The 22,990-nt window shown below is 32.4% G+C and overlaps 1 protein-coding gene across 1 annotated transcript in view; it reads right to left on the bottom strand.

The window, feature by feature from the left end:
- The window catches only part of LOC140051321 (cilia- and flagella-associated protein 337-like), a 50,109-nt gene that overhangs the window by 3,470 nt on the left and 23,649 nt on the right, over positions 1-22,990 (bottom strand). The window contains exons 10-13 of the mRNA XM_072096498.1: positions 1,605-1,868; positions 1,212-1,376; positions 734-886; positions 295-479 (exon numbers count right to left, since the gene is read on the bottom strand). Coding sequence (XP_071952599.1) covers positions 295-479; positions 734-886; positions 1,212-1,376; positions 1,605-1,868 — 767 coding nt within the window. The remainder of the gene's footprint in view (positions 1-294; positions 480-733; positions 887-1,211; positions 1,377-1,604; positions 1,869-22,990) is intronic.

Here is a 22,990-nt window from a genome sequence, read left to right as displayed (position 1 = left end):
TCTTTGTTAACTTTTGCCAAATATATGATACAATTGTTGTACAATTGAAAGTTTATACACTAGTGTTTTTTTTGGGTTTTTTTCCCGAGAAACAAACTCTAATCATTAAAATTTATCGTGGAAAAAATGAAACAATGCACAAGATCAGAAGAAGTAGTGTTGCATATAACCAGTTGCTGTTGGTCAGTGAGAGGAATTGGGGAAATTATGTGTAAGAGACTAGGAAGGAACCAGATGGTAACAGTGTGAAATGTAAAACAACCATTTGTACAAAAAAGAAAAGAATTAGGTTACATTTCTGTTGGCTGTCCGTTTCTTAGGTGAACAAATGGCTTTTCTGTCTCAACACTCCAAATGACAATCTGTCCATCAAAGCTAGCTGTGGCAAGAAGATTTGGAGGAAAGAAATCCATCGTTAGGATGTCATCTTGATGAAGTTGACCACCTTCCCAGCTTAGGTCAGCCTTCACAAAGTTTATCTAGGAAGAAGAAACAATCAGAAAAAAATGTTAAAAAGATCGAAAAATGTGAAGAATATTTAACTGTTTAAAAAATGCATGCAGTAACACCACACATGTTACTGTAAATGTCTTTGTCTGAAGTATGATTGATTCAATAGTAAGTTCATTTGATCAATTTTAGCGTTTTTGGTTGTTAAGTCAATATGAGTTCTCCTTCATTTAGTGGAATCATGATTGAATCGGGTTGGCAGGGTAACAAAAGATGAACTTACATCAGAGTCACTATCGTCATATTTGACAATCAGTCTGTTCCATCCAACTGATAAGATTCCTTTCTTATCCCCGAATGACACTAGACCAGTAATCTCCACATCATCTACTACATCAAGTTGATGGATGTTGTGTCCATTCTGAAAGTTCCATACCTGAGGATAATAAGTAGATTTATTGACTTAGGACAGAATCCCACAATAAGATATAATGACAAAACTAATTTTAAAAAGGCAGGTGTTCTTGTCACCAATGTTTTCTCCATATTCAGTTGCTTTTACATTTTATGGTCATGATTGTACTTTTGATGGACAGTGTGGGTGTATAAGCTATACATCTGCAGTATAATTCCAATTTATCTCTTAAATTACACCTACACTTAGTATAGCAGTCTATTTATAATCCCTAATGTTTTATAATGTTTCCACCTGCACTGAAGGAACCCTATGCATGTGCATTAATCTGCATAAACCTGATCACCTTGATTGTTCCATTCCTGGCGCCAGTGATGAGTCGCCTCCCAGACATTGTGAATATCATGCATGTTATCTCTTCATCTTTGTGAGCCTTGTTGACTGTGTGTGATTTAGCTCCAGTCTCAAAATCCCATACAGAAATACTTGAATCATCAGCCCCTGTAACTATCTGTAAAAGCCCCATTGTTAAGCATGTTATTTCGCTAGTGTAATTATTTGATTGATTGCGTTATACCAATTCTCCTTCAAAATATTATACCATACACTATAAATGATTTGTTAAAAGACTTAGAGCATCTTGTGTATATTTCCAATATACAGCCAGTTAGCCAGTTTCACTTTTATATAAAGTAATAGCAAAAGTATGTTTTGATTATCACTAAACAGTAGAACTCACTTGATTAAAGCGTGCGTTGTAGATGGCAGCACACAGCGGCTCCTTATGGGTCTGTAGGCCTCGATTCATATTTGCATCGGCGCTACCGATCTTCAACGAAGCTACGTAATCTCCACAAGTCACCATCATAGTGTTTATTGGCGAGTGTAAAACACGAAGACAAACTGCTCCGTATTCTGGAATGCGGGAATATTGCAATGATGGGAATTTGATGGAAACAGTTTGAAGACATGTGTATTCCTTTAAATCCCAAACCTTTACAACCTGAAAAAAAAATACATTTATTTCAAAATAATAAAAAAAAACCTTCAATTTACATTATTTAAAACACAAAATGAAACTCAATTGCAGTTCTATTTGTATTTTATTTTAAAAAAACATGAAAAACAACTTAATCTATGACCATTTTAGATTTTCCCAAAATGATTACTTCAAAATTATTTTGATCATTGACTTCATATTGATCTGTGTGTTATTATTCAGACATAAATAAAATACATATATATATAAATCCAAAGGCAAATAACTGAAGAAAATGACAATGCTGTGGGTATCAGTGGCTGGATCTCAATGGAGATACAAAATGACAATGCTGTGGGTATCAGTGGCTGGATCTCAATGGAGATACAAAATGACAATGCTGTGGGTATCATTGGCTGGATCTCAATGGAGATACAAAATGACAATGCTGTGGGTATCATTGGCTGGATCTCAATGGAGATACAAAATGACAATGCTGTGGGTATCATTGGCTGGATCTCAATGGAGATACAAAATGACAATGCTGTGGGTATCAGTGGCTGGATCTCAATGGAGATACAAAATGACAATGCTGTGGGTATCAGTGGCTGGATCTCAATGGAGATACAAAATGACAATGCTGTGGGTATCATTGGCTGGATCTCAATGGAGATACAAAATGACAATGCTGTGGGTATCATTGGCTGGATCTCAATGGAGATACAAAATGACAATGCTGTGGGTATCATTGGCTGGATCTCAATGGATATAAAAAATGACAATGCTGTGGGTATCAGTGGCTGGATCTCAATGGAGATACAAAATGACAATGCTGTGGGTATCAGTGGCTGGATCTCAATGGAGATACAAAATGACAATGCTGTGGGTATCATTGGCTGGATCTCAATGGAGATACAAAATGACAATGCTGTGGGTATCATTGGCTGGATCTCAATGGAGATACAAAATGACAATGCTGTGGGTATCATTGGCTGGATCTCAATGGAGATACAAAATGACAATGCTGTGGGTATCAGTGGCTGGATCTCAATGGAGATACAAAATGACAATGCTGTGGGTATCAGTGGCTGGATCTCAATGGAGATACAAAAAACAAAGCGAAAAGCTAAATCAAAACGATAAAGTAAAACAGCCAGAAAAGTTAGCAGAGCTTTCGGGCAACACTAGCCCTTCATCAGTGCAAGTGAAGGAATTTGGGTAACGTCATATATATATATATATATATATATAAACACATTAGGCAATGAACATTAATTCGAAACCGCCCGGTGATATACTGAAATTTAATTAATTAATTTGAAACGATAAAGATGAGGAAATCTGTGAGAATGAGAAAAAGTCGCCCCAACCGAGACTCGAACTCGGACCGCCTGCTTGATATGCAGATGTCCTAACCATTAGACCACTGGGGCTTTCATGGTATTGTTCAAACTCGATTGGATAGCGACTCTTTAACATTCTCGGCGTGGTACGGCGGAACAGCACTAGTCCTCAGTTGTACGCACGCGTACCAGAGATCAAATTGATACGCCCTCATCTTTCAGTATTTTTATTCACGAGGCGGGATCTCCGAAGAGATACTTTTATATATATAAACACATTAGGCAATGAACATTAATTCGAAACCACCCGGTGATATACTGAAATTTAATTAATTAATTTGAAATATATATATATATATATATATCCGAATACACATCAAATTTCAATTTGTAGAATTTGTGTTGTTTGTGCTTAAATCATTTTTGTTATTATAATCAACAATCTTTAGTTGTAATACCTTACATGTATTAACTGTTTTATTTGTTGAACATACAGCAGTTTATGCTAAGAAAACAGATTAGATTTCAATAATAAAACCAAAACACAAAAAGTAAACAACATTTAACTAAAATTACATTACTTAACCAACATTTCGTTATTTTATTAAAACATCAGATGTGCAAACACTACTCAGTCTATGTCGAGCAATTCAGATTTTCAAAAAGATGACTTTGAAATCTCTCATGATCCTCATAATCTTCTTGTTAATTAGACATGGAGCTTCAGATTTTGTTGAATTTGATAGGGTTTACTATCGACTATCAAGCTACAGTCCATATGTTAGAGTTTTACCAGCAGGCAAAGAATACCAGGTTGTTCCAAATGGCTTTGTTGTTAAAGACGATGCTGAACTAATAATCTTTAAAGATTACACTTTTACAAAATTATCAATTAGATGCCCACAGTTTTTATCTTTGAATAGACAGCATGGCCATGGAATATACACCTGTGAAGATGATGACAATTCACAATATTTGGTTCCTACATCTGATGTTTTATATGCATCACCTGACTGGAATTTTACTAGACGCTTTAACTGTCAAGGTTTGAATGACATAATTGAACAGAAGAAACAACTAATTTCTTGTAGTTTCAACTTGACAGGGTATAACAAATTGTATCTGATATCTGGGTGGATCCAAGGAAGCTACAACATTACAAAGTCTTTTTCATATACTGACAATGGAATAATTAACTATAATCAGACTATTAATGGTTTTTATTCAGGAGAAGTGATATTTTTCTTCTGTGTTTCATTGCTAGATAAAAATAGAAAAATAAACTTGAACATGTTTTGCTCCACTTTGGTATTAAGTTCACTCCCAATTAAAGGTTAAGGTCAAGAGGTTACATGAAACATCAACAGTTAATTGCTTCAAATGCTATGCAACATGTGAGTCTGGTGAACAAATCTACAACTGGAGTTTGAATGAAGCGAGAATGACAGAGTATAACTACGAACAAGAGACAGATGAAAAATGTTTCAACAATTTAACAGCCGGTAATTACACTGTCAAGTGTCTGGTGAGTACAACGATTCAAAACAGATCTGCTGACATTGAATTTACAATTACAGATGTAAACAAAGAAACAACCCAAAGCAACTACCAAGATATCATGCCAACAGACAAACCAAGAACATCATTAGACAGAATGAAGACTCTGGCATCACAGAACAACTATCATGATATCTCTACCACTGATGATATAACAACTGAGAAAACAATGTCAATAAAGAGAATGAAAACTCTGACAACATCCCAAAACATCTATTATCATCAAGATATATCTCTTGGCACTAACAGTATCCAAACTGACAAACAGACAAGACATACTTTCCTGGGAAAACAACTGCAAGAAACAACAAAGACACAAAGATCAGATCAACCAACACAAAGCTGGATAACCCATCATGAATACAATGAAGCAAATGACATGAAAGAAACAAACAATTATAAAATAACCACAATGACACTGGCAACAATTACTATTCTACTTATAATTGTTGTACTTGTGTTACTTTACCAACTCAAGAAGAAACATCACAAGAAACCAGAACCTATCTTGCATTATCAAAGAAACATTGTTCATGGTATTTCTGATGTTTCTGACATAATACAACAACAAAGACAAAATGTCATAATATCAAGCACATCCAGAAGCCAAACAACAAATGAGGTAATCTATTATGACATCAAAGAAAATGACAACCAATCACCAAGACAACCAATAAAACAAATTGTATCAGAGAATAGACCACTTGATGAGGAACCAAGTCAGAGAGACATGCAGATATACAGTGAAACGATATATAACACAGTGGAAATGGAAGATGTCAAGGAATATGCTAATAAAACATATGACATGAAAGTGACAGAACCTTCAACTAGTCAACAGAACAAGACAGATGATACTCCTATTCCTAAATTCCAACATTTATATAATGAAACAATATTATAACACAGAGGAAATGGAAGATGTCAAGGAATATGCTAATAAAACATGTGGCATGTGACAAATGAACCAATAAAGTCAACAGAACAAGACAGATGATACTCAAATTCTTAAAGGCACTTGCAATGCATAATATGTAGTGTGAAGAGATATATTGTAGAACAAAGATGAAATAGAACACAGATGAAATCTACAAGCAAACACAAAACAATTTAACATTAGTTTTCAGCTATTATGGAACTAAACTAGGAATTGGATAACAGTAAAACTTTAAAAATGTTTCTGTACAAATAAAAGAAGTTTTAATACAGCATTATCTCTATAGTGAGGATTCCAATTATATACTAATAATCCCATATTGATTTCAAATTAATGCTGTTATTTTGTTTCAAAGTGGTAAAAGGTTTAGTATTTTGTTTTTTTCTTTTGTAAAACATAGAAATGTTAGAAATTTACTTTTAAATATTCTAACCAAGTTGTACAATACTTTATTTGTAATAGCCCAGTCCATTATAATGCCAACAATTATACACAACCTGTATATATATAAACTGAATGAGTATGGCTCTAAGCACAAACAATAACTGTACAAATATGTGAATATTATTTATTTTTAATCCTTTACAAGAAGTTGTTGCTGCTAAATTGTGTATCTTGCTTTAGCATGTAAATTTAAACAAGAAGCAAATACATTAATTATGAATACTAAAGTTTTGAAACATCTTACAACATGTAAACTTGAACTTGCTTTTTTTAATGAAAATAATTCTAATAAAATATAATACTTGCAATAATTACTTTTTTAACTAACTTTCATTAAAAGCTAAACAAAAAAAAAGGCAATTGAGGCTACAGATTGAAATAAGCATTAAAAAACTATTTTAAATAATTAACCACACCTCTTATTGTACTATTTATGATAGCGTGAGAACCTATTGTATTAAAACATTGGAATAATTAATAACAAAACTGATAGACTTTCATCAACAAACAAAACTAATAATGTAAAAGGTTAGTTTAGTTTTTATATTTTAAAATAATAGTATAGTCTACTTCCTCAACTTAAAAACCATTTCATAATATACAGTAATTTATTCCTCAACACAATTGTAATCTGCAAAAATGTTACAAATATAAAATATTGGTTAGTAATCATTGCCTTATTTGAATATGCTATCCAACCACACTGTACTATCAACGGCACACCTCTTAACAATACCACACCGGACAAACTATACCACATACCATAAGAGTATGTATGCACAACAGAGGTCAACTTCATTTCATTTCATTTCATTTCATAATAACATTTATTTCCTTCATAATATACAAAATAAATAATATAATACACAAAATTCATGACGAGAAGAAAGATAGTTAAAACAATACAATTTTTTTTCTTCTCATCTTTAACATGAATAAAACAATATTATGAAGGAGGCACAATTTCTAAAAAGCAAAAGCTTGTGTTGAAAGTGCCTGAACAAAACAAAAAGTAACTAAAATCAAATTAGTAAATAATAGTAAATGGTATATAGGAATAAAGTAATTACCATAACGGAATATGAAAACAATAAAAAACTGATACCTAGAATATAACTAGTTAATTAATTTACTTTTGTATTAGATATTGTTTAGTGTTAAAGACGAAGCTATGTTTGTTTGCAGAAGTTGTAATTTTGTTAGGAAGTGAGTTCCATATCTTGGGTCCAGTAAATCTAATATTATGTTGAAAAGAAGTCTTTTTATGTTTAGGAATATGAAGGTTATTGAGGATTCTTGTGGAATAGCCGTGAAATTCATAATTGGGAGAAAACATATCGCGTAAATGAGATGGAAGAAGAGCATTTTGGCTTTTGTAAATAAATAAACATTGTTGGAAAATATTAATATCTGTTAATTTTAATAATTTGAGAGAACGAAATAAAGGATCTGTACTAGTTCTAGGTGAAACATTCGAAATTATTCGAATGATTTTCTTTTGTAGTATTTGAAGTTTATTTAAATTAGATGGGAATGTGTTACACCAAACGATATTGCAATATAAAAGATATGGCAAAACAAGGGAGCAGTAGAGTGTTCGGAGAATATGATGTGGAAGAAAAGATGCCAGTCTACAAATTATACCAATATTTTTTGAGATTTTGTTTTCTGTCTCAATAACATGGGGTTTCCATGTCAGACGACTATCAATGGATACACCCAAAAATTTTGCATGATTGACCATGGGGAGAACAGAACCATTTAGTTTAATTTGCAATGGACCTAATTTAATCGGCATCGTACTACTTCTAAACAGAACATAGCTGCACTTTTTTAGATTTACAGAAAGGCTGTTTGCCAGAAACCATTCGGATACATTAATTAAACTTGTATTTACAGTGTTAAATAACGACTCTAAGTGTCGATTTTTACAGATTAGTGTTGTGTCATCTGCATATAAAAAGTAAGATAAAGATACTGACGAATTGTAAATATCATTCACATATAAAAGAAACAGAAGAGGACCTAGTAATGAACCTTGTGGTACTCCACAGGTAATAGGCAAATAGTCGGATTGGGAATCACAAAACTTGGTACATTGGTAGCGGTTGGATAAATAGCTCTTAAATAAATTGAGAGGAACACCGCGAATACCATAGTGATACAGTTTTGAAAGAAGAATGGGATGGTTAATGGTATCGAATGCTTTCGATAGATCGACAAAAACACCAATTGCAAACTCATCATTTTCAAATGCATCTATTATTTCATTGGACAAATCAATTAAGGCCATTGCGGTATCAAAATGTTTGCGAAATCCAAATTGCTTATTGAATAGAATATTATTTTTTTCCATAAAGGCATAGGTTCTATTATAGATAATTCTTTCTAATATTTTAGAAAATAGCGAAAGGACTGAGATCGGTCGGTAATTAGATAAAGTGTCCTTTTTTCCTGCTTTAAAGATGGGAGTAACTCTTGCCAATTTCAATTTATTTGGAAAAACTCCTTTTGTTAAAGACAGATTAAATATGTGACATAGAGGTTTAACCAAAAGGGAAATTGATTGTTTAATAACTTTTGGACTGAATTCATCAAGTCCTTGCGCTTTATTAGTTTTAAAACACTTGACAATATCTATAATTTCTGTATCAGACACTGGACACATAAATAAAGAGTTTAAAGTAGGTAAGGGCAAATACGTTTTAAAATCAGATTGATCGGTTGGCAATTTTTTTGAAAGAGTTGGTCCAATTTCGACAAAAAACTTATTGAATTCATTTGCGATTTGAGACGGGTCTTCAATGGATTCACCATTATTGCCTGTTAGAACAACTTTCGTATTCAAATTCGGAGACCTTTTAATCAAGGAGTTAATTACGCGCCAAGTACCTTTAATATCATGTTGACATTGAGTGAATCTGTTTTGATAGTATTCGGTTTTAACACGTTTAATAAGTGAATTTAAGGTATTACGGAATTTAGTGTATTTTATTTTATTATGATTGGTAGGATTATTTAGGTATTTAGCATATAACTTGTGTTTATATTTAGTAGATTGCAACAGACCATTTGACATCCAAGGTTTTAATTTTGTGTTTTTTTTACTTTGCGTAGTCATTGGAAAATGTTTATTATATAAAAGTTTTAATTTAGTTTCAAAACTATTATAAGCTTGATTAGGTTCTTGCAATAAGTTCACATCGTTCCATGTTATTACGCTAAGCTCTCGTTTAAATTGTTCGATGTTATTTTCATTAATTTTCCTAAAAGGTTTATTTGGAGGTCTACTGACTGCTTGAGTATTTTTGTATGTTAAGGTAGATATAGAAAAAACAGGTAGGTGATCGGAAATATCGCAATAGAGCTGACCACTAGCGAGGTGTAAATCAGGCTGGTTGGTTAATATGTTATCAATAAGAGTAGCACTATTTGATGTTATCCTAGTAGGTCTAAGTATTAGCGGTAAATAAAAGTTGCTAAAAAGAGTGTTTACAAAATTGTTAGTTGTGGTTTCATAAGTATATTGCAAAATATCTATATTGAAATCACCCAACAGATATACCAGCTTATTTTCAGTTGAAAGAGTATGAAGTAGGTTATCTAGGATATCATTGAATGCATTGATATTCAAAGACGGAGCACGATAGATTGTTCCCACGATGATATTTTTCCCATGTATCTGTTCTATTTCAATAAATATCGATTCACATATTGATTCATCTGTTGTTAAATCATTACGGACAGTAACTGATACATTGTTTCGTACGTACAGGGCTACGCCACCACCCGCCTTAGATTTCCTATTTCTAGAAAAAATATTATAACCCGGCATATCTGTTAGGGGATTATTGTCATACTGTAGCCAAGATTCAGTAATAGCAATAACATCAAAGTCAAATTCAAGTGTAAGAAGAAAACGTTTTAAAGAATCCATCTTGCCCAAGAGACTACGTGTATTAAAATGGATAGTAGACAAAATATTTTTATCATTGTTATGCTTAGAGAAATTCTCTGAGAATGTTTCTGGATCAAAATAATTAGATTCATTTAAACTAGCATAAAATTGAGAATGTGGATCAACATTTTCGTTAATATTCATGTTCTCGTATGCCACAAAGGGGTTAAATTTCACATCAGTTGTAGGGTTGGATTGGCACATTAATTATAGGTATCATAGATAATTTAAACATTAGGTAAAAGTTAACAATAATATAATAAAATAAAAAACTAAATATAACAATAATTAAACATAAAACAATTCTGTTTAGTGCTGCCGTATTACTAATACATAGGTAGCGTAAGCGTTGCACTCCCCGTGTATAAAACGGAGAATAATTCATTAGGTATGTAACCGGGTATGCAAAGGTATAATTTGCATAATGGTACGTAGCGGACATGCTTGGAATTTAAACAAGCAAAGCCAGGTTAAATATACTGACATTACAAAATGAAAGAAGGCAGAGAAAAAGAAACCATTCATATCCCAGTTCCTCAAAACACCGTAAAAGTTACTTGAATATATAGGGAGTCCCCGTAGAAGTTCGCCATTTACCAGCAGAGAATTTAAGTTTAGTTCCATTGTCATATAAAGCTTTAACTTGAAATTTCCATTTCTTCTTTTCTTTATAATCCACTAAGGTCAGATCATCTATCACGTAAAACTGTTTATCTTGTAAGGCAATATTCTTCTGTTTCATGACTTGAACTTTAGAGTTATAACTAAGTAGTTTAATTATGATGTGTCGGGGACTCACCGGCAGTACAGGACCGACTCGATGTGCACGCTCTATCGTTGGTATTTCACTAAATTCAAAGTTATCTATTAGAATGTTCCTGGCCAAGACAACACAATCCTCACCTGATTCTTCTTTAAGTCCCACAATTCGAACGTTGTTACGTCGGCTGAAGCGTTCGGATTTGTTGGCCTCTAGTTCGAGCTTCGCAACCGTAGATGATAGTTTATCAACCGTTTGTTCGAGTTGACCAATCTTGTTAGCCTTGATAATATCGTTTTCTTCGAGTGCTGCGATTCTGTCCGAGTTAAATCCAATAGCTTGGTTCAAATCCTCTTTAATTTTTGCCTGCCCATCTAATAATGATTTTAGGGAAGCATGTACAAAATTGTTAAAGTCCACAGGGTTGGAACAAGCACTTTCAATATCGGCTGGGCGAGAGCGAGTCTTGGGTTTGGTGGCCATGATGCATACACGCCGTGTAAATTGTAGTCAAATGAGGAGCGCTCGCTATACACGTCTTATCCTGAGCACGTCATAAACTTAATTGTAGACTTTGTGTCGATTTTTGTTGTTTCTATAACTTTCATAACTGTTTTTTAATTAATTTTGTTACATAGTTTGAACTGAGAAAACAGTTTATATTTGAGAAAGAAAATTAAATTATTGCATTACAACAAAACCAGCACTTTAATATTTCATTCTTACACTGTAAAGACGTGCTAAACACAGATTTTTACAAAGATGAAATCTCTCATGATCCTCATAATCTTCTTGTTGATATTCAGACATGGAGCTTCAGATTTTGTTGAATTTGATAGGCTTTACTATCACTCATCAAGCTATGGACAGTGAGAGTTTTACCAGTGATGAAAGAATACCAGGTTCTTCCAAAGGACTTTGTTGTTAAAGACAATGCTGGACTGTACATCTTTAAAGATTACTCTTTTAAAAAGGTAAACATTAGATGTCATGTTTTCTTATCTTTGAATAGACAGCAAGGCCATGGAATATACACATGTGAAGATGATGATAATTCACAATATTTGGTTCCTACATCTGGTGTTGAATATGGAATATCTGACGAGAATAGCAAGCGCATTTCTTGTAAAGGTTTTAATAACATTATTGAAAGAAAGGAAGTACAAATTTCTTGTAATATCATTAGATTGTCAAATGACTTGAGTTATGATGTCACAATTGGGTGGATCCAAGGAAACTACAACATCATACATTCTTATAATTTATATGATGTAAATTATAATCAGACTATTAATGGTTTTTATTCTGGAGAAGTGATATTCTTCTACTGTTTATCAATTCTTAAAACAAATAAAAACAATTTAGAAATTTGGTGTTACACATTGATATTAAAAGTTCACACACAATTAATGGTGGAGGTCAAGAGGTTATACGAAACATCTGAAATGTCATTGAATCAGAATTGCTTCAAATGCTATGCAGCAGGTGGATCTGGTCAAAAGAAAATCTACAACTGGCATTTGAATGAAGAAGAATTGGCAGAGAATGATTACCAGCAAAATACAGATGAAAGATGTTTTAACAATTTACCAGCTGGTAGTTACACTGTCAAGTGTCTGGTGAGCACAGAAGTTCAGAAAGGAGCTGATGAAATTGAATTCACTATTAATGATACCATCATACCAATAGACCAAAAGACAACATCCCAAAGCAACTACCAAGATATCTCTACCACTGAAAGTATTCCGACAGACAGACCTTGTTTTTACAGAACAACTGTGAAACACAACCACAAAAATATCACACCAACTATTAACAAGGAAGTGGTATTTGAGACAACATCCCAAAAATCTAATCCAGGAAGTGACAACAATAAAACAACCACAATAGCACTGGCAACAAGTACAATCACGCTTTTGATTGTTGTAATTGTGTTACTTTATCAACTTAAGAAGAAACATCACAAGAAACCAGAACCTGCCATGCATTATCAAAGAAACAATGGCACAAGGGTCCAAGAGATTTCCGACATTCAAGGAACCATTGAAGAGGAAGATGTTTACTATACAATTGATGACACACCAGCAGAACAGCAGACTGAAAATGACTACGTTATTTCTGACACTGTGATTGAGAAAATGAGGTGCACAAATGAAGTTATGAACAGAAGAGAGGATGACGAAACTCCTCCACATTATTTTGTTCTGGATTCCCAATAATTTGAATCTTATATTTCTGACAGCATTTTTTTCACCTAAGGCATAAATAATTTTGTCCTTCTTTGTGTTTATAAAGCCTCAGAGTTGCAGCTCTTTTATTATCAACATTTCTCATTCATTAACATTAGCTTAAAGCTTATCTGTGCCCGATTTTCCATGAAATTTGAATATGTGCTAGCTCAATCAATTATCTCTCTCATGAGTTGCCATTATTTTCATCTCGACAACAAATGGCTAAATATTTGAATAATGTGATGTCATGTATTTTATATCTCCTTCATCGTATATTTGAATATCTTACAACTCTTCAGAATTAAAGGTGACCTTTATGTTTGTAACACACTATGAAAGCTGTTGAAATGTAGATATGAATTCATATAAAAATTAAGCATATCTTCAATCAAATTATCATATGGCCAGTTGAATTTAAAGCTCAGGTACAGGCATGAATTTTAGATATAATATTTGGTTAATTGTACATAAATCAAATATTTGTAACAAAAATCAAGACGAAAAAACATGAATTTCCCTTAATATGGTCAAATACAAAATTTGTCAAAATTATTCCATAAAAACCAGGGAGACTTTTTTTCATTAGTTAGGTAGTTAACCTAATGTAATAACACATCTGGTGACTCCCTAGACGGTAAAAAAAGATGGTGGATATACGGTGGATAATTTTTGCTATAGCATGAAAATAAAAATCTGAAGTTGAATAAAAATATCAGAAATGTAATATTCAAGTTATATTACCTATATTTAGTCATCTGATAACATTTTTTACCACACCATTTATTTTCATAGCTTTTTATAATGCCTCTCTATTTACAAAATTTGTGTACAAAAGAATAGAGATTTTACTGTGTAATTTGAACTATCCCCCCACTGATAAGAAAGTTCTTATTTTCAACAAGCTCGTGTAACACAAATAAAATCCCAAAAATTATGAAACATAGGGGAAACTATAGATCGATAATTATTGGAATGTATGATCAATAGAAATTTTCTTCCAAATCTTATATCTTTCTGCTCAAATCATTATTATTCGAAATTGTCAACTTCATGTTTGATTTTGATAATGTAATGTTACTAAAAATTGTTTGGGTCTTGTAATTTCACCTATGCTACAGTATACTGTATATATTCTATATGACACATAATAGACACAACTCAGCACTATTTTTAGTTTTTTATGTTTTCAATTTCAAATCATTGTAAATACTCTTTAAAGTTTATAAATGCATATTCCCAATTTTGTTTTAAACCTTTGTAGATGCATTACTTTTAGCCTATGGTTATTTTTTGTATATTTTTATACCTGAATGAAAAAAAAACAGTTGCTATTGACAGAAAGTCACGCTAAATCTAGATTTCAATATCACATATGAAAACCAAAACTATATAAACTTTCTACAACTTAATCAAACAATCTTAGCAAATGCAAGTCAGTTAGGAGCATTCGATTTGTCACAACCTAGAAATCATGTGAAATGATAATTGTGCACATGCAGGGACATTTGGAACCTGCTTTCTCACTTAATTCCTTGATAGAGGTGGTTCATTCTACATGTAGGTTCAGACAATAAAAAATGTACAATAATAGTCTTGGGTTATCACAAATAAAAGCTCCTTATTGACTGAATTTGTATTTTACCAAAGCAAGCTTTTAAGATTATATCTAATTTTAGTTAGTTTTGTTTGTTTTCTAAATATAGTCAAAGAAATACAGAATCATGTTAAATCTATCAATTAAGTTTCTATTAATCAAACATAAGTACAAACAATAGTCATTGAGGGCATTAGAATTCACAAACTTTTGAAGCAAACTACATTTACTCTAGTAGCTAGATCAACTTTCGTATGCACTTTGAGGTCCAGAGAATTTGACTTCAGAAATTGGTTTAGGGTGGTCAAACAATCATTTTTGGCTTGGTACACATTTAAATGTGGCGAAAGGTCAAAAGGTCAGGGTGAAAGGTCATAAGACCAAACACCAATATGTCCTTAAATCTGAACAACCACTGGTCACAGCGAAGTAATTTTGGTCTCAAATTGATCAGAAGGTATACATTTATATTCAGTCTAATGGGACATTTTAGTTTAAATTGACCGGAAATGCCATTTCTGACCTTTGACCCACAACCCAGGGCATGTATTTATCTCCGTAACTACTGGTCGTAGACACTTGAATTTGGTTTTAAATTGTTCGAAATATATATTTTGTTATTTGAAAAACATTTTGAAAAATGTTACAAAAGGTCAAAGGGTCAGGGTCAAGGGTTATATAAACAAATAAATAAAGTTACTTGTATCTCGGCAACCACTGGTCGCAGCAAGTCAATTTTGGTCTCAAAATGTTCAGAAGGCATGCATTCATATTCAGTCTAATGGGGAATTTTAGTCAAAAATGATCAGAAATGCCCTTTCTGACCTTTGACCCACATACCAGGGCATCTTCATATCTCTGTAAGTACTGGTCGTAGAAACTTAAATTTGGTATCAAATTGTTCGAAATATACATATTTACATTCATTGTAATAGAAAATGTGGTTAAAAGATGAACAGAAAATACTATTACTAATGTTTCAAACAAAAAACATATCTCTACACAACTTATCTTTAGACAGTAATGTTATGCAATATGATACTTTAAATTGTTTCAATTTCAAGTAGGCCTACTAGTTATTGCTGTCCACGAGAACATTTTGATATAAACGTCAAGCTCAACAGTTCTTTTCAGAATGCTAGAAGTAACTTGCCATGTGTATCCGATTAAACGCCCCGGGCATTTATTGTTCAAAAGGGTTTTTAGGGGGAAGGGGAGGCATCTTTATTTGGGGTATAATATGGTAACATGTATAATCAAATAAATACCACCTAGATGTAAAAAAATACAGCACAATTAATATAAAAAAATGATAACATTATGTCAAAATGCTTGGTAAATTGTAGATTATGGTAATTAATGAAATGTGTTGTGATACAATTATTTTGTAAATGCATGTGGCGGAGCGTTTATTCCACATGATGTTCCTATTGGAGGGAATGAAGGCTTTTATTCAAAGCGGGTGTTAATTCGAATAAATACTCGAGCTCAACAGTTAAGAATGCTAGAAGTAACTTACTATAGTTACCCGAATAAAAGGTCCGGGCATTTAGTTATTCAGGGAAGGCGTTTATTTTGTTTGGGTGTAATAATGGTAACATGTATAATCAAATAAATACACCCCAGATAAAAAAAAAAAAAATTAATATAATAAGAATAATAACTGGATTAAACCTCATTCTATCCTGTTGCAAGTACAATCATGTAATAAAAGGTATCACAGACAACTATAATAGACCAATTCATTGTCATTATTCCGTAACACTGTTGCATAATATTTTTGAATGTTACCGACAAAACTTATACATAATATGTATAAGTTTTGTCGGTGTATATTATACACGTCTGTTCCCATTGTAGATAATAAAACAATATATATTTCTGGAGATTTATTATCAATACCACTGTTTTAGGTACTGAATTCATTGACAATAAAAGCATCAGAAGTTATCATGATAAAATCATACTACAACACTGTACTACAGTACACAAGGGTGTTTTCAGGAAAGCTGGACATATTGTACAATAGTAATGAAGCTATATATGTATTGGCATTTAAAAATATGCAAAAGATTGTTGTCAAATTGTAGTCACAAACAAACAGATGATAGAATGAAGATCCATTATGAGTGCAATTGTGTCAGGATAATGATATGTCATTGTTTTATTTCATTATACTGGCACCTGGAAGAGAATATCCATTTAATGTTATCTATGACAGTGTCACTTTTATTCTAAAAGACAGAAACATTTCGTTAAAAAGCATAAAGAAGAAAACGAATCATGTAAAGTACCTTTTATCAGTTGAGAAACGAATTATAATTATTAAAATTAGAGTATTTATTCGAATTAACACCCGCTTTGAATAAAAGCCTCTCTCAAATAAACGCCACCATTCCCTCTAATAGAACACCATGTGGAATACGCCCGCCACATGCATTTACACAATAATTGTATCACAACACATTACATAACTACCATAATCTACAATTTACCAAGCATTTTTTTCACTTTTTGATATTAATTGTGCTGTATTTTTTTTTACATCTAGGTGGTATTTATTTGATTATACATATTACCATATTATACCACAAATAAAGATGCCTCCCCTGCCCCTAAAAACCCCTTTGAACAATAAATGCCCGGGGAGTTTAATCGGATACACATGGCAAGTTACTTCTAGCATTCTGAAAAGAACTGTTGAGCTTGACGTTTCTATCAAAATGTTCTTGGGGACAGCAATAACTAGTACTTGAAATTGAAACAATTTAAAGTATCAGTTATTGCATAACATTACTGTCTAAGGATAAGTTATGTAGAGATATGTTTTTTGTTTGAAACATTAGTAATAGTATTTCTGTTCATCTTTTAACCACATTTTCTATTACAATGAATGTAAATATGTATATTTCGAACAATTTGATACCAAATTTAAGTTTCTACAACCAGTACTTACAGAGATATGAAGATGCCATGATATGTGGGTCAAAGGTCAGAAATGGCATTTCTGATAATTTTTGACTAAAATGTCCCATTAGATTGAATATGAAAACATGCCTTCTGAACATTTTGAGACTAAAATTGGCTTGCTGCGACGAGTGGTTGCCGAGATACAAGTATCTATTTTTATTTGTTCATATAACCTTTGACCTTGACCCTTTGACCTTTTGTAACATTTTTAAAAATGTGCTACAAATAATAAATATTTATTTCAAACAATTTAAGACCAAATTTAAGTGTCTACGATCAGTAGTTACGGAGATACATACATGCCCTGAGGTGTGGGTCAAAGGTCAGAAATGGCATTTCCGGTCATTTTTTAGTAAAATGTCCCATTAGACTGAATATAAATGTATACCTTCTGATCAATTTGAGACCAAAATTACTTTGCTGTGACCAGTGGTTGTTGAGATTTAAGGACATATTGGTGTGTGGTCTTATGACCTTTCACCCTGACCTTTTGACCTTTCGCCACATTTTCAAAATGTGTAACCAAGCCAAAAATGATTGTTTGACCATCCTAAACCAATTTCTGAAGTCAAATTCTCTGGACCTCGAAGTGCATACGAAAGTTGATCTAGCTACTAGAGTAATTTTGAAGATGAATTTAATTTACTGTAATATCATCTTTGTAATGATCAACTTAGGAGCTTCAGAAAGTTTGCTTGAGCATAATATGTATTATTATTACTCGTCAAACTTTAAACAGTCTCTGACAATTGTACCTGCAAATAAAGAATACCAAGTTGTTTCTACTGGAGAAGATTTTACTGTCCTAAATAATAATACTCAGTACACATATGAGGCAAAACTCTCCCTTAGCAGAAATGGTCCACAGGTCTGTCAAGATTATCAGCCCATAAAACACACAATTTTAATTTGATTATATTAACTGCCCATCAATTACAACCCAAGGGTACTATTAGGTCATTTACAACAAGGTCACATGGACAGCTCATGAAAATTCCTATGTGGTTTTCAGCAATTTCTGTAGTGAAGTGTCTGTCACACTCCAGCTGGCCTTTCATGTGTGTCAAGATAAACAATCAGAACTCGTAAATTGTTTAAAACAGACCAAGATTTATTACCCGGATTTTTTCAAAAACCCGGGTGAAATGGACTGATTCTGCTAGGGGAGAGAAATGCCTAATGCATCTTACATCAGAAAAGTCAATTACAATTAGATGTCCACTTTTCATATCTTTTGCTGCACAGGAAGTACAAGGAATATACACCTGTGAGGATAGTGACAAGCTACAGTATTTGGTTGCTTCATCTGGTGTTGCACGGACAAATAACTTTAAACAGGTTTCATGTGAAGGTTTGAAAGACATTGTTGAAGGAGAGGAAGTACAAATTAAGTGTAATATCAGCAATGATTTTAAAAATGAAGTCACAATTGGTTGGATACAAGGAACTTACAAAAGTACACAGTCTTATAATTATATTTTAGATACGAACAATGGCAGTATAAACTATAAGATTTATGGTTTTTATTCTGGAGAAGGTATATTTTTCTGCTGTATTTCAAGATTATCAAAAAACAACAATTTTTAAACTTGGTGTTACAATTGATATTGAAGGTTCACCCACAATTAATGGTGGAGGTCAAGAGGTTATATGTAACGTCTGAAGTCTCGACAGTGAATCTAAATTGCTTTAAGTGCTATGCAGCAGGTGGATCTAGTCACAAGAAAATTTACAACTGGAGTTTGAATGAAAAAAGAATGACAGAGAATGATGACCAGCAAGAGACAGACGAAAGATGTTTTAACAATTTACCAGCTGGTGATTACACTGTCAAATGTCTGGTGAGTACAGAGATTCAGAAAGGATTTGTTGAGGTAGAATTCACAATTAAAGATGTAGTAGACAAAGTGACAACTTTCCCAAACTACAACACAGTAAATGATATCAACAACAAACAGAAAAGGAGCAGTGATAAAATAATTATAATGGTTCTAGCAACAAGTACTATTACATTGATGGTTATTGTCTTCATTTTGTTTCTCTACATACTAAAAAGGAAACATGACAGCAGGAAACATGACAACAAACATCAACAAGTGCTTTATCAAAGAAACATTGACTATGGAACTTCTGATGTTGCAGAGACCAAAGTGGAACAACAAAACTACAGTATAACAATTGCAAACACATCTAAAAGACAACAACCAGAAACAAACATTGATGCATTATATTGTGAAATCAAAAAGGAGAAACCTTCAACAAGTAAATAAACAAGTACACAACTTATATCAGTAAAAGCAGTACAAGAAGCTCAACAATCTCTTAAAATTACACAGAATAACACTATCACAGAAGAAATGGAAAACTGTGAGATTTTTACTAATTAAACATAAAAACATGAATATATATAATTTATAAAGAAACACTGAACGAATTGTCTCTAATTTTAAAAATTAAAGTACTTTTATAACAGTTTAAACAGTGTAAACATTATTTTTAAAACATTTTGTAGAGTTTATTAATTTGTAAATTACCATGTAGAAAATGGTTATGTATGATAATGCAAAGTAGTGTAGGCATGATTACCACATTTGCATACATTTTTTAGGCCTTCTCTAGAAAATCTTTACCATTTGTAAATATAAAGTAACTTTGAAAGATTAACACAAAAAAACCTGAAGATGTACAAAACTAAAGATTGATTCTTGGGTTTAAATCATAGCTCCTCGCCAAAATTTAAACAAAGTTCTCCTTGTTACATTCAGCATCCAAAATATATAACTAAATGCTAATGGGAGAAGTAAGTTTTTTAAAAAAGATATCATTTGTAAATAGTCATTATTTAAGATCAGAATATGTGATTTTCTTGGATTTACTGCTCCATCTAGTATTTTCAGTAATATTACTGAGCAAATTAGTGTTTCTCTCTTTGCTGTGTTTAAATGCTCCATGTTGTTCAATTAGTAACCTCACCCAAAGGTCATTGTTGCAAATTCGCAATTTACAGTTAGCACACTAGTCTTTCAACATCAATTGTTAATATATCAAGACTTTTGAACATGAATAAATGCTTGTATACTAATCTAGTATTGAGTAATTGTATTTTTTTTTGCTGCACTTAAAAATGATCGCAATATTTTATTTCTGTATCTGGTCCCAAACTTTGTAATGATCTTGATGGAAAACTTAAAAATTCACTTTCTTTGTTAACTTTTTATAAAAACAAACCTTATATTAATATAAAGTTTGGGGTACACCACATATGTAGTGCTGAAAAGGACTGTTGAGTTTTTTGACGTTTTGATCAATGTGCTTCAATCAACCTCAGCAGGGGCGGTCGCAGGACTATTTTAAGGGGGTTGCCCAAGAGTCCTCACAGGGTTGTAGATACTGGGGCCTGTGGCGAGGGCATTTTTGTTAAATGACACGCCTAGATGGCCGAAATGGTAATCTCGCACATAAAATTCACAATAAATTGGGCTACAGTAGCAAACAGATCGTATCACGGCTGTTTTTTCCGCCGGTAAAACACAATCGACAAACAAAGGATAACATTTTTTGCGTTCAATGCGAATGTCAGAGGAGGTGTCCGACGAAGGTACTTCCGGTAATGTAATAAATTCTAGCAATTAAAATCAATTAATAATATTATTTATTATCAATTAATTTTTAAAAAAAAACAATTTAGAAAAAAATGTGAAGCTGCTGCTATAAAGATATTGATCAAAATGTTAAATTGTATTATTTTGAAATAAATTCTAAATAAATCAGTAAACCCACAATTTCCAAAATTCATTTTCATTTATCCACTATAAACTGTACAACCACACTCCAGAAAAGAAAATATGATCGAAATTTGCAGAAAGAAGCAATTAAACGCTGTTATTTCAAAGTTCGGAACGTCCGTAATTATTACGGAAATTTGCCCAAATATTACGGACGTAGGGAAATGAAGATAAATATGGTACTAGGGAAATATTTAAATTATGGGGAATCCCCGGCAAAATGCAATGATTATGGAGAAATCAACGACCCATATGACGGGGTTTACCACGTAGTGGCCTTTCGTACCTTCATGCACACAAGCAATCCAAACAGTCAACAAACAACAAAAACGCTGACCGCCGGTAAATACAGTAATTATGCACTGTATCTTTGATGGCTGGTTATTTTACACTGCAGTCTGTCAATTTACATAAGCCTATAGTCTTAATAATTTCCAACCCTAGACTTCTATAACGTTAATGGTTAATACATAATATGATGAAATGGAATCTAAATTTTAACTTAGTGGCAGAAAAAAACATTTAGTATGAAATTAAGGGTGTTGCCCCCTGGGTCCACCCCTGCTCAGGACATATTTATTGCACCATGCAAACATTTAAACGAAACAAAATCTTATATTGGTGCCCTTGAGGTTAGACTGTTATGTTTTTGGCTTTGTAGTGTACTTTTTAATATCATAATCAACTAACACAACAAGATTCTTATCTTTAAGATCCCTATCGATGACTCTATTTATGAAAATTGCATAATGTATTTTACATTTTGATTGATTAAATGATTGTCAAGAATTTTTTATTTTTTTATTTAATACTTTTTTTAATTTTTAATTGTTTAAATTACTTGAGTTGATAACTGGTAAATCTTCCGAAATGAGTTTTCAGAAAAATTGACAGTAAAAATAGAACCATTTATTATTTATTTATTATTGTACTATTTAAGTGTGAGAACCTATTAAAAACATAGACCAACTAAAAACGAAACTCAATTTTTAATTTTAGTTTAGTTTTCAGATTCTATATAACAGTTAACTTCCTCAACACAGCCATTGCATAATCTCAGAAAAATGTTATCATCAACCAACACTTTTACACATCCAAACGTTTTAACACTTGAATCATTGGTTGACCATTTTAGATTTTCACTAAGAAGCATGAATTTTAAAACGTATTTGATCTTTGTATTGGCGTGCTTGTCATTTTCCAATGGAGTTTCTGCAAGTTTAGTTGAATTTGATAATGTTTACTATTACACAAGCACCTCTGTGCCATCAGTGAGAGTTTTACCAGCAGCAAATAAACAATATCAGGTTATTCCTAAGTACTCTGTAAAAGACAACTCCAAAAAGTTACTTATCTTTAAAGACTACTTTAAAAAGTTAACAATTAGATGTCCAATTTTCATATCTTTTGATGCACAGCAAGTACAAGGAATATACACATGTGAGGATGATGATAAGTTACAATATTTGGTTCCCACATATGATGTCCATTTTAGAATACCTGATGGGGATAACATTCACATTTCTTGTGAAGGTTTGAATAACATTATAGAATGGAAGCAAGTTCA

The sequence above is a fragment of the Antedon mediterranea genome, chromosome 1 (genome assembly GCF_964355755.1).
Source record: "Antedon mediterranea chromosome 1, ecAntMedi1.1, whole genome shotgun sequence".
Classification (NCBI taxonomy): Eukaryota; Metazoa; Echinodermata; class Crinoidea; order Comatulida; family Antedonidae; genus Antedon; species Antedon mediterranea.
The sequence above is the reverse complement of the archived record's forward strand: the minus strand, read 5'-3'. Positions and strand labels throughout refer to the sequence as shown.